This window comes from Lichenostomus cassidix, chromosome 15 (genome assembly GCF_008360975.1).
Source record: "Lichenostomus cassidix isolate B80296 chromosome 15, HeHo_3.0, whole genome shotgun sequence".
Lineage (NCBI taxonomy): Eukaryota > Metazoa > Chordata > Aves > Passeriformes > Meliphagidae > Lichenostomus > Lichenostomus cassidix.
Genome location: NC_139496.1, coordinates 414,087 through 426,784, shown reverse-complemented (window position 1 = coordinate 426,784; position 12,698 = coordinate 414,087). Strand labels below are relative to the sequence as shown.

At 46.1% G+C, this 12,698-nt stretch overlaps 1 protein-coding gene across 1 annotated transcript; it reads left to right on the top strand.

The window, feature by feature from the left end:
• Positions 1-1,931: 1,931 nt before the first annotated feature.
• Positions 1,932-7,219, top strand: RAN (RAN, member RAS oncogene family). The gene is made up of 7 exons (XM_085075354.1): positions 1,932-2,060; positions 2,890-2,932; positions 3,825-3,909; positions 4,000-4,125; positions 5,043-5,230; positions 5,739-5,909; positions 6,019-7,219. The coding sequence occupies exons 2-7, from the start codon at positions 2,897-2,899 to the stop codon at positions 6,061-6,063; spliced, it is 651 nt and encodes a 216-aa protein (XP_084931480.1). The 5' UTR covers positions 1,932-2,060; positions 2,890-2,896; the 3' UTR covers positions 6,064-7,219.
• The last annotated feature ends 5,479 nt before the right edge of the window (positions 7,220-12,698 follow it).

Here is a 12,698-nt window from a genome sequence, read left to right as displayed (position 1 = left end):
AAAGGCCTGAGAGTTTGTAGGAAAGAGCACGCACGGACTGTGGAAGGCATAGAAAAACGATGGGCTCCTATTTATAAACGCGTTTGTTTGTCAGAAGGAGAGGTGGAATTCACAAGGGTTTTACAAGGATAGCATTGTGCTGAGAAAAATTGAAGACGAGTTGCATGTTCTGAAAAAATAATCCTGACACCTAGAGGCGCTCGGCAAAAATGCTAAAAACCACTCAAACCCAACTCATCCCAAAAAGAGAAGGCAAATTCAACATGCCAGGGATTTTTCCAAGAAAATCTTACGCAACATTTGGATTGGCATTACACTATCAAATTAACAAAAATTACAGCGCAGTGCAGCCACTCTTGTAAAGCTGTGTGTATATTTTGTGTCTGTGTCAGTAGGAAATTAAGAAGAAATAAGCTATATTTGTATATATCACTTCCCATTAAATATTTTCCATGTCAATTCCATTCATTCAGAGATATGTGAAAAAATATCATGTATTCTAGATTATAGGGGGCAGCAACAAAGATTATGCAGATCACATAAAAGTAATTTAAGTATACGGGTTTGAAAAAATATTAGAGACCTTAAAAATCAGTGTGAATGCATGAACCTGGTATTTATAGACATATGCAAAACTCTTATGTTCTTCGAAAGTTGGTTTTCAAACAACTTTTTTCCACTGATTTTTGGACAGCGTTTTGAGATCTTAGAGAACTATTCTAAATCCAAGGTTTACAAAACAACTTTTGCTTTCAATACTGCTGCACTCTTTACTGAATATAGATTAGTTTGTATGAAGAATGGAAAATCGTGGTCATGAGGCACATTTAAATAAATCCCCTTTAATCACAGTCCGTTGTACCTGAAAGCTGTTCAATTAAACCCTCCTGCTGCTAAAAAACTCTTTATTAAACCACACTGGAGGCAGTTTAACAGTTTTTCTGAGTAACTACATGCTGTTTTTTCACTTGGTCTGCGCAGAGAGCATCATCAGGTGACTGAAACAACATCTCATGCAATTTTAATGATGCACCAGGGAGGCTGCTGGGTTCCGGAGCAGCTCAGCCCGGCACAGGAGCTGTGTCAGGCTGGGTTCCTGAGCAGCTCAGCCTGGTACAGGAGCTGTGTCAGGCTGGGTTCCTGAGCAGCTCAGCCTGGTACAGGAGCTGTGTCAGGCTGGGTTCCGGAGCAGTTCAGCCCGGCACAGGAGCTGTGTCAGGCTGGGTTCCGGAGCAGCTCAGCCCGGCACAGGAGCTGTGTCACCCACAGTGACACCTCGGCAGTGGCCACTGCTGCCCACAGCACCAAGGAACTGCTGCCGGTCACCTGGCCTGATCCCGGGCAGAGCCGCCCGGCTGCTCAGTGACAATTTGTGACCTCGAGAGACGTGCCTCGAGTGCTGAGCTTAGTTCTGTGCCGCTCGCTTCAGGAGGGCCTCGGAGGTGCTGCAGCTTGCCGAGCAAAGGCCAGCGAGGCCATGAGGGTGTAGGAAAGGTGTTCTCCGAGGAGCGGCCGGGAGCTGTGCGCCTCTGGAGCACCTCAGGGGCACCTCGGGCTCTCCGGGCCTCCCTGACGGCCTAGTGATGTGCGGCCAGGCCTTTCTGCCGTGCCTGCTGGGAGAAGGGCAGAAGAAAGGGCCGCAAGAGGAGGTTGCGATCAGATATCTGAGAAAAATCGTGTGCTGTTTGGGTGGTCAGGGATTGGAAGGGGTTGCCCAGCGAGGTGATGGAGTCACCATCCCCGGAGGTGCTCGCGAGGATGTGGCGCTGGGCGCTGCGGTTTTGCGGCTGCAGTGGCCGTGCCGGGCGGGCGGTCGGAGCGGACGGGCTGTGGGGCTCTGTCGGGCTCTGCCGGGCCCGGTGCCGCTCCCCGCCGCGCTCCCTCATGGCCGCGGCCATTGCCGCCTCCTCCTGCCTCCCGCGCGCCGCGCACCACGTGACGCCAGCCCCGCCCCCGCCCGCGGCCGCGCGGCGTCGCCGTCCGGGTATTTGAACGGCGCTTCCGCCATTTTCCCTGCGCCCGGCACGGAGCGAGCGACGCGGGGAGACGCCTCGGGAGAGGTACCGGCCCGGGCTCCCTCCGCGCCCTCCCGCCGCCATCGGGCCGCGCGTGGCCGCTCTGAAAAGCGCCACCGGCGGGGGCGGCGGTCGCCGCTAGCTCGCGGCTGGGCTGGGCTGGGCTGGGCGGCGGGGAGGCTGCGCCTGAGGGAGCGTTGCGGCTGCGGGACCCGAGGCGCGTGGCGGTTTTTCGCCGCCGGGAGCGGGGCGGTGGAAGGGCCGGGGCCGTGCGCGGCTCCGTCCCCGATGGAAGGATGGGCGGGATGTGAGGGGAAGCGAGCGGGGCTCCCGCGGCCCGAGGCGGGGGGAGGCGGCGCTGCTCAGTCATGGTGGCTCATGGCGGGGAGCGCGCCCGGCCCGGTGCGGAGGGAGGGAGGCCCGGCCGGGGCGGACCCGCTCGGGAGTCCCGCAGGACTCGCCGCGGCCTCTCCCCATCGGGCAGCAGCTCCCATTGAGCGGCGGGACGCCGGTTCTGGCATGACTCCGCGGAGCGAGGAGCCGGGTGGGCCGCGGCTCGGTCGCCCTTCGGAGGCCGCGGCTCGGCCTCGCGCGGTGCAGCCCGCGAGGCGCGGGGGGCGCCGGGGGCGGGCGGGAGGCGCCGCCGCCATTATCGCGCGCCGTGCCGTGCCGTGCCGTGCCGCCGCACGCGGGCAGGGAGGGGATGGGATGGGAGGGGAGGGGAAGCTCCTCTCGCTCTCCTCTCCGCTCCTCCCGCCCCCCGGCCGGGCCGCAGCACGCGGAGCGCAGCGCGCCTTCCCGGGCGCCTCGGGAAACGGCTGCTTCCGGCGGGGCCGCGGGCCGCCCTGAGCTCACGCTGCCATTTCCCCCGCAGACCCAGCATGGCCGCCCAGGGAGAGCCGCAAGTGCAGTTTAAGGTAAGGCAGTGCTTCGCAGGTTGCGTTTGGGGCTTTTTTTTCCCCTCGCTGGAAAAGTAGCACGAGCGACTCCCCAGTGCCGACGTGGATGGTGGGTTTGGTTTTGAAGTGCGGGTCTTTCCTTAATTGAACCATTTCTTTTAGTATTGCATACAACTTATACAGAAAGAGTCTGTTGAACTGTGTCAGCCTGTTCTATTTGTAGTTTGGTATAATAAATTTTAATCAATCTTTGCCTACAGGATGATTTTTAATTTTCAGAACTGAAGTTCACAGAAAAAAGTGCTCGAAATGAATTAGAGCAGCGTGCTTTGTTGTGTGCTAATTGTTCAAATGTTTCAGAAGAGAATTTTCTGGTGTTTTGTGTGGCTGGTGGGTTGGTAGTGTTTTTTTGTTACCTTAACAGCCAGAAGTCCTAAAGACTGCTTCTTGAAGGTTGTTACTTGTGTTCACTACAATGCTTGGCTAGCTTGTTCCAGTTCATGGTGCAAATGTTGATGGGTTTTTGGTTTTTTTGGGTTTTGTAATTGTGAGGTAACAATGGGTTTCTCCAGTGGGTGTTTTAATTACTTCTCCCCTAAATCTGGGCACATCCAGGTTAAAAGCCCTGAACATTCTTCACTCAGTCCCTTGTGGTAGTTTAGTAGAACCATATTCACAATGCACTGTAGTTGTTACCTACAAAGACTAGATAAGACTGACCAGAGTTACAGCATGATGGGCTTAACAAATTGGTTCCCAGTACAGGGAGTTACTTCATGGGAAGTTCTGTCTTTTTTTGCAGCACCTTGTGGGAACTAAGCTCTTTGTAGTAATAAATGGTATCTGTGCTAGAATGACTGATAAGTCTCAAAATGCATTGCTCTGACTCTTTTCCTTGATCTGTCTACAGCTTGTTCTGGTTGGTGATGGTGGCACTGGTAAAACAACATTTGTAAAGCGTCACTTGACTGGTGAATTTGAAAAGAAGTATGTAGGTATGTCTGAAGAAACACCTGAGCTTTAATATCTTGCAAAAAATGCAACCCATGACTTGCTAAATGCACTGCTTTTTGTTATTTCCATAGCAACACTGGGTGTTGAAGTTCATCCTCTGGTGTTCCATACTAACAGAGGCCCTATTAAATTTAATGTATGGGACACAGCTGGCCAGGAGAAGTTTGGTGGCCTGCGTGATGGCTATTACATCCAAGGTAAGATGTGTGGGGTAATGTTCTGTACCTCTTACAGTTCAGTCTTTCATTCTGCTCATGTTGGTCATGCTGCAAGCTGTCAGTGTGGCTGCAGTGATGGGCTGGTTTTGAAGTCTTCAAACACTTCATGTAGGTAGCATGGGAACATGCTAAGATTGTGTTTCAGTATGTTACTGTGGGCTTTGGTATTGATGAAAATGATACACCTTTAATGTCCAGATGCTGCTGGTGAAATTCAGTGGTTGGGGGGAGAATGTGTTTCAGCAAGTGCAGGTTTTTATCTGTATTGCAATGCTTAAGCCTGAAACAGAAACTGTAAAATTGTAGATAGAGTGAGGAAGTTGGACATCTCCATGCCAGAGTCTACTTGTATTTCTGAAAAAGCACAGATAGTGTTCTATACTTCTGCTTGGCAGAGATCTGTCTTGTGTTACTTCACTTACCTGCATATCTTTATATTTTTGTATCATGGAATTCTCTGAGAAATTGCTCTGGACAAGGGCATCCTGAGCTGTGGACCACAGGCTCTCAGCCTACTTGGAGGCCTCATTAGGATGTCTGAGATTAGTGAATTTCTGTCAAATACTTGGGCAAATCCAAGTTGGCTTCTGTATCTCGTATATTCTCATACAGTGCAGCACCATGGGTTCCCCAGTGATAACAGCTGAATGAGTAAAACCAGCTGGGCTGAGATGAGGCACCAGAGATGTGAGGTGACACAGTCATGGGCCAAGTTCTGTGGGCTCATGCATTGAACTTGTTAACAGAACAGGAGCTGTCAGAACTGTGATACTGAGAGGGAAAAGTTTCAGCAGCGGCTTAACCCTAATGTGGGATATCTCTGTGTTCCTCTTCTCTACCCCATCCTGTAAGCAGGTGGTTACTCCTGGTGTGACTTGGCTGTCCTTCTCTTGCAGCTCAGTGTGCCATCATCATGTTTGATGTAACATCAAGGGTTACTTACAAGAATGTACCTAATTGGCATAGAGATCTGGTACGAGTATGTGAAAATATCCCTATAGTGTTGTGTGGCAACAAAGTGGATATTAAGGACAGAAAAGTCAAGGCAAAATCCATTGTCTTCCATAGGAAGAAGAATCTCCAGGTAAGTCAGTAGGAATGCAGTTGGTTGGGTCTGAGAGCAGTTGGGTTCTGCACAGTAATTGAGTGCTCTGCCTTTATCATTACAGGCAGCTTCACATCTGTTGGCTCTTCAGACCAAAATTCAGGGGAGGGGAAAGTGATGATGTTAAGGATGATCATCACTGCCTGGAGCAGAAGCTGTGATAAGTTCTTAAAGAACTTTTGTGCATTTGGCTTTAACTGTACAGAATCTCATCTGATGACAGGATTGAGGCTGCAGTAGATCACATCACAGGAGAAAGATGCACTATTGCCTCCTGAAAGTTTCATCCTTGATGAGATTTGATACCTTTCAGTTCATAGTTTCTTCCTGAAACTGTTTGTAGACACTTAGATGATAACTGCTTATGAAAATGCAAACAAAAGCCATTCAGTCAAAAAAAAGTAAGGTAAAAGTTGATTGTGTGTTAATGTTGGTATGTCCTAAATATTGGAGGGTTTTTTAATAATGTCTCATGTACTTTTTTCAGTATTACGACATTTCAGCTAAGAGTAACTACAACTTTGAGAAGCCTTTCCTGTGGCTTGCTAGGAAGCTAATTGGAGATCCTAACTTGGAGTTTGTTGCCATGCCTGCGCTCGCACCTCCAGAAGTTGTTATGGACCCAGCACTGGCAGCACAGTATGAGCAAGACTTACAGGTCAGTGGCACTGGGCAAGAAGGGCAAACAATTGCCTGGTAACTGGTGTCAGACCCAGGGGATGAACAGCTGAAGAACATTCCTTAAGTGTAAGCTTTCTCTGTTGCAGATTGCTCAGACCACTGCACTGCCAGATGAAGATGATGACCTGTGAGGGATGAAGCTGGAGCCCAGCGTCAGAAGTCTAGTTTTATAGGCAACTGTCCTGTGATGTCAGTGGTGCAGCGTGTTTGCCACTTTATTATCTAGCTGAGCAGAACATGTGCTTAATCTTTGGGATGCTGAAAGAGATGAATGGGCTTCGGAGTGAATGTGGCAGTTTAAAAAAAAACAAAACAAAATGAAAAAAAAAACCAAAACAAAAAACCTTCATATTTTGGACCTGCATATTTAGCTGTTTTTTGGACTGCAATTACTTCCCCTTTTGAGTTTCAAATATAAGACTGCTGCAGTCACATCAGAGTGTTAAGTGGAAAATCTTGTTTCTGTCATTCCCATTCTTTTGTTTAGGTAATAAAGTTGTATTTCAAGTATCTCTAACTAAGTGAACTTTCATGCATTGTTAGGAAAACTGTTCAAAGTGTCTTCTCTTCTTCATTTGAGGGTAATGATTGTCTACTGCATTTCTCATTCTGTTTTCCCTCCTGCTTCTCATATATGCTCCTCTTGCTAATTCAGAGTTAACAATTAACCTTTTTTCATTGGCGTGTAGAGCTAAAGCAGCTGAGGAGAGCTGAGCTAAGGCAGGCAGAGCTCTGGAGGTGAGCCCTGGCAGTGTTGGTGATGCAGGGTGGCTTGAGAGCAAAGCCTGCAGTTCAGCTTGCAATGCTACAATTAGATACAATCCCAACTCCTCACTGTTACTCTGTATTTTTAGCAGCCAGAAGCAAATGGCTTCCAGGTCTGTTAGGTGACTTCAGCTGTGTCTTTGCATGGGACATCAGTAGAACTATAGCTGGTTAAACAAATTCTAAGCATTTTCAAATTCACTGACTAGAAAACAACCATGGCTTGAGCCAAAAAGCTCTTGCCTGCCCAATGGTGTATTAACTAAAGCCACAGTGATTTAAACATCTAGATTTTACTGTAACTGCACCAAGTTCTTAATTTGAAACTGGCTTAATACAGCACAAATGGTGGAAAATGTCAACTTTTAACACTACCTTGTAGAGATGAATCTTGGTCAATATTAGTACTGCTAGTAAGCAAAACTTGATTTATTTTTTTTTCAGTAGTGTTTGAGTACATGAAGCCTTGAACTCTTCAGTTTTGTATTTTTGGTTTCTTAATAAAGTGGAGCATTTCATTTATTCCTTTTAATGTGCATGTTTGTGTACATAAATTTACTTGAATATTCAACTTTTGCTACCCAGTAGCAAATATTGTTAAACTTGTGCAATATTGCTCTAAAAGAGCCATTTTGAAGTTAGTTCAAGTTGGGAATTCTTGCAGGGGTTGGGGTTTTTTGGTTTTTTAACTATTCAGAAGCTGGGTTGTGTGTGTTTAAGACTTGAAGCTCCTGGATGAAAACGAGGAATGTTGTACACTTGGCGTTTGTAAAGAGACAAACTCCCACTTAACTCTTGTTTCATTGAATCTTCTTGCTGCATAATCTTGCTTTAACTTCCTGTTGTAGATTCTTCCTGTAGTGATACTAATTCCTGTGCAGATCATGGTTAATCCTGCTGGCTTTGCTGCTGCTGCTTTGGTGGGTGGGATAGCTTTTGTCTTCAGGCTCTCACTTGTGGAAATGTACTGCTCAAAACCACAGAGTGGGAAACTTCACTAGTGGAAAACTCCACTTCTTCAAGAAGAAAAGGCAGCAGCACTGGAGTTGTGTGGTTTCATAGTGTGAATTATGTCATCTTCACAATTCACCTGCTTAGCACAGGTATTACCCTTGCTATGAATTCTCCAGAGCAGCTGGAAAGGTGAAAAAGCTGTGTAAAGACTGCTGTAGCTGTTGGGAGCTTTTTTCTGTAATCTTCAGTGCTACTCCCAAGTGCAGAAGAATCAGCTCTGAAGTAGATAGAATTACTAATCCTGCTGTAGAGGAATCTCTTCAATTTGCAGTATTTGGGAGTGGAGTAAAGCCCACTTGAAGCATTGTATTTGTTAGGTTTGTTCCCTGTTGATTTTAAATAATGCAGGTAGCCTGAAATGCATGTGCAGAGTGCTCAGTTCAAGTTCTTTATGTATTCTAAGGAAGTTCTCACTAGTTGAGTTTAGAGAAAACAAAATCTTACCGATTCAGTCACATAAAGAGGAAAATTTAAACTTGGCTTGCAAGAACCTGTTTACTAAAGTCACATCAATGCCAGGAGTGAAGGATGAGACTGAAATCCTCTGCTGTGTTGCCCTTGCCTGACTGCTCTTGGATCAGTCAATGACAGGAGTTCTTGTGTTCCCTGCACACCCCTGGTGAGTTTTCCCACCCCAAGATCTCTGGTTTCAGGTTGTGCTGACAGCTCACTGGGAGGCAGACCCTGCTGGGTGGTGACTCAGCAGCAGAACAGGAGCTGGGCTGTTCACCGTCCCTAGCTCCAGGATAAAGCTGGGAGGTTGAGGTCTCCAAGCCCACAGAGCTCCATCACAAAAGCACTAGAAGTGTGTGTGCAGAGGAGCTGCAGCACAGGCAGGAAACTGGCAGAGGAAATGTGCTGCTTACTGACTGACCTTGAAGGGAAGCTAAAGGCCTCCTTCAGAATGCTAGGGCTGCCCTTGGATCTCAGAATGTTTTTCTCTTTAGAAGCACAGGGTAGCTCTAGTCTGCAGCACTGGAAATCTGTGTGGCAAGAAGGGTGAAGATTGCCCCTCTTGCACCTACAAGTTAAACCACAGCAAAATGTGTCTGTTGTGCTGCTATTACAGTCTGAGACTGCTGGGATAAACTGCCCTCACCCTCCTGAAATGGAAATGTGTGATTTGATCAAAGCCAGCTCTTTTCCTGGCCTGACTGCTGGTACTGATCCCTTCCTCACCTGAGTTTGGCAACACTTGGATGTCTCTTAGGCCAGGAGTGATAGCAATGGAGCTGGGATGCTTAAACTGCAGCTTTGATCCTCTTCACCTGGCTGCACTAAGCTATAGCCTGGCTTTGTGTATGTGTTCATTTTTGCACTGAGCTGAAGTGTTTGGCTTTTCCTAGCCCAGACTGCTCTGAGCATCTCATGGAGGAGTTCTGACTGTTCTGTAACTTTTGGTTATCTCTGCAAGTGGCCAAGATGGGCAAACACTCAGCTGGGGATTTGCATTTGGAGGATATGAATGACTGAGTTGTCCTAGCCAGGAGCTCTTTCAGATAACAGCCTTGGTGGTCCTGCTGCTGAGCCCAAACAAGAACATCCTTGTCTGTCCAGTTACTGACACACAAGGCATGTTATTGATACCAAGGCTCTAGCGCAGCCTGAACCTCCTTGGGTTTACATTTGAGTATTCAAGGCAAATACTTCTAATTGGGTTGTGTGGGTAATTATCTTCTAGTTCACCAAGTGAAGTGAGAGCTCAGTGAGTGAATGGCATTTCCCCCAAATTCCAGTGTTCCAAAAGCTGCATCATTGGAACCGGCCAGTGTTTGTATTAGGGAGCTAGGTGAGTGTAGGAATAGATTGCTTGATTTTTATTTTGTTTGGATAGAAGTAGTTGATATCTGTCTTGCTGTGATCCTGGCATTCTGTCATGAAAAGAATCAGGTTCCCATATTGTACTGACATGATGAGGGGATGCTCTGAGCGCACGGTGCCGTCCCAGGGCCGTTCCCGGTCCGTTCCTGGCTCGTTCCCATTCCCATTCCCGGCTCGTTCCCATTCCCGTTCCCGGCTCGTTCCCGGTCCATTCCCGGCTCGTTCCCATTCCCATTCCCGGCTGGTTTGGCTCCCGCTCGCAGCCAGTCCTGGACGCCGCTGCAGTTCCGATTTTGGCCACACGGTGGCGCCCGCCGCCCGCCCAGCGGCCCCTGTGCAATTTCACAAATGGATTTTTCTCTGAGTTAAATTCGCCCCAAGTGTGAAACGCAGCGAGACATTGATTGCAGGTGGATTTTCTCATCCTAATGCCGTTAGCGCAGCTAAGCGTAGGTACCGCCATCCTGTTCTTTCTCGTTTTTTCCCACTCTTTGTCAAACTTAGGGTGAAAATCTATTAAAATCAGAGCTTATTCCATGAAGACAGCCACCACATTGACAACTGACATTAAACTAAAGTATAGCTTCACCTGGAAAAAAAATCATGCATTAAGTGCTGATCATGTAATGTAACAAAACAAAAATGTGGTGAGGAGCAAGCAGTTGTCAAATCTAGCACAGTACTGCCATGCCTGTCATGGCTTGGGCTTGTAGTAAAGTTATGCTGTGAGTAGCAAAATGAACAGAAACCTTGAAGGATTGGAGTCTTGAGTATTATAGATCCTGTTTTGCTATAAACAGATGTAAATAAGGAAGAAAGATGCTTTTGCACCTGGACCTTCAGAATTGGAGTTGGGGTGGCTGAAGAGCTCTGTGGTTTTCTCTGGTTATGCTGCAGAATGCAATCTGTGACAACAGCAGGGACCTTGAGCAGCATGGGAGAGATGACTGATTTAGGCATGTAGGATATTCTGTGTTGCAGCTTGAAAGGCTCTCAGCATTTTCTGTTCCTGTTTTTATTGCTCCTCCCAGCTGTGTTGAGCTCTGCAGGTGCCTCGGAGAGCTGTGGCTCTGCAGTGTGCAGAGTTTGTACCTCTGACACCTCAGCTGCCCTGCCAGCTTCCAAACAGCAGCTCTTAATTATGGACAAAATGATGCTCTCTGCTCTGGGTAACCACGTGTTCCACTTGTATTTGTATTTTAGTTGCCTTCTATTGGGTGGATATTGCCTACTGCTGGTTCACTGCTAGCAGAGGATTAATGGTTTTATTCTCTCTGAGCAAAAAATCCTCCTTCTAAATACATGGCATAGATCCCTGGCTGTTGAAAATCTGACAGGCTAAGTTCTGTAATGCCATTTCCACAGGTGCTGCCCTGACTACAGAACTCTTTTTTTCTGTATTTAACTCCACAGATTGATGTGCTGAGCATTCCTTGATGATTCCATCTGCTCTTCATCCAGCTGACTTTGCATATGCTAAAAAAGTCTCAGAGCCCAAAAGGGAAACACCTAATCTCTTGAAAAGTCAGTATTTCTAACTAATTAAAAAGGATATGAATCACATTGCACCAACCACCTTTAGCTGCAATGACATTTCTTTAAGGAGCCTATGAAAATCACTGAGAGACTGACAAATCCTCTAGAAAAAGAAAAGGGGATTTCTTTGATCTCCATATCATATCCATTTTCATAGTCAAAATTACATTTTGAATGGTTGATTTTATTCCAGTTTACTTCCCTGCAGTATGCATTAAAAACAGTGGCAGATACAGATGGGATTTTTAAAATTTATTGTTTTGAAAATATGTTTTTGGCCAGTTCCATTATTCCAGGGTGTGTCTTGTGATTTTAGGATCTTTGGGATGACTGTTACAGCTGACAGATGTAAGTAATTATTCAGATTATTAAACATTGCAGCAGAGTGAGGATCAAACCAACAGGAATCACAGTGCTCAAGAGAGGTCATGGAAGAGGATTTCTGCTGGGTTTGGTTTATTTGCTGGCCCAAGAGCCAAGACTCTGTACCTGAAATTATGTGACTTCTTCTGGAATTCTCTCTTCATGCTTTTAAATTAGTTAATGAGTTGCATTTTGGATTTGATGACTCTTCAGATTTTAATAAGATTTGGAAGCTCCTGCCAGCACTTCAGCCTCTCAGTTTCTGTCTCCACCCTCTCTGCTTTGGCCACTTAGATCTGCAGAAGGAAACCACCAAAGACAGAGTTGTGTCATTCCCCATAGGGTGAGGAGTCTTTACCATCAGTGTCTGTGAGAACCTCAGATGTTCTTGCTGAGCAGTAATTCCCCTTGGCTGCATTCCCCCTTTGTGCAGTGAACTTGTTTCACAAAGCAGTTAATGAAACTTTCAGAGCTCCTTCTACCCCGAAGAGCAAGAGACAAATGTGTAAGACTGTGAGAGAAAATCTGGCAGAAATCCTGGAGGCACAATTTATCATGGTGAGATATTTGTGTAATTAAGAAAATCTGACTACCTGAATGATCCCAAAACATACACAGTTACAGGCAGTGGCTTCTGGCAAAAGGGATTTAGCTTAATCACATAAAAAAGGATTTGTACAATGTTTTATTATACAATTATCCAATTTTATGTAAGCTTGACATTAAGGCTCAGATAATCAAAGATTTGATTAAATTAAATCTTTGGGATTGGCACAAAAGCCTAAAGTACTTTGCAAAAATCAAATGTTTTTCTCAGGATGTGGAGTGAGATGTTCAAGGCAGTACCACAGTACAAAAAATTCCAATGAAGAGGTTCATGCAGTAAATAGACAATAAAAGGACTAATCCAATAATTATCAGTTAGGAAGTAGGACCTTACTCAAAGAAACTTTAAATGTACAATTTATTACATGGTTTTTTCTACCTGCTTAATTGGTCTTTTAATCATCAGTGTCTTAATATTTTCATAAGGAATATATGTATATAATCAGCTTAATATTACATATGTTGCACAATAAAAGTATTTTCATCTGATTAGGCCTAAATTTTATTGCCAAAAAGCTGATTTTGTTTTCTGGCATCAACCAGCAACTTCTCATATTCTTAATTAGAAAAATATTTTTCCATGATAGTGTTAGCCTTGTTGAATTAGCTCCAGGATTTGTGTTTGTTTTCTTCACTCTGAACTGTTCAGTTTGTCCTTCTC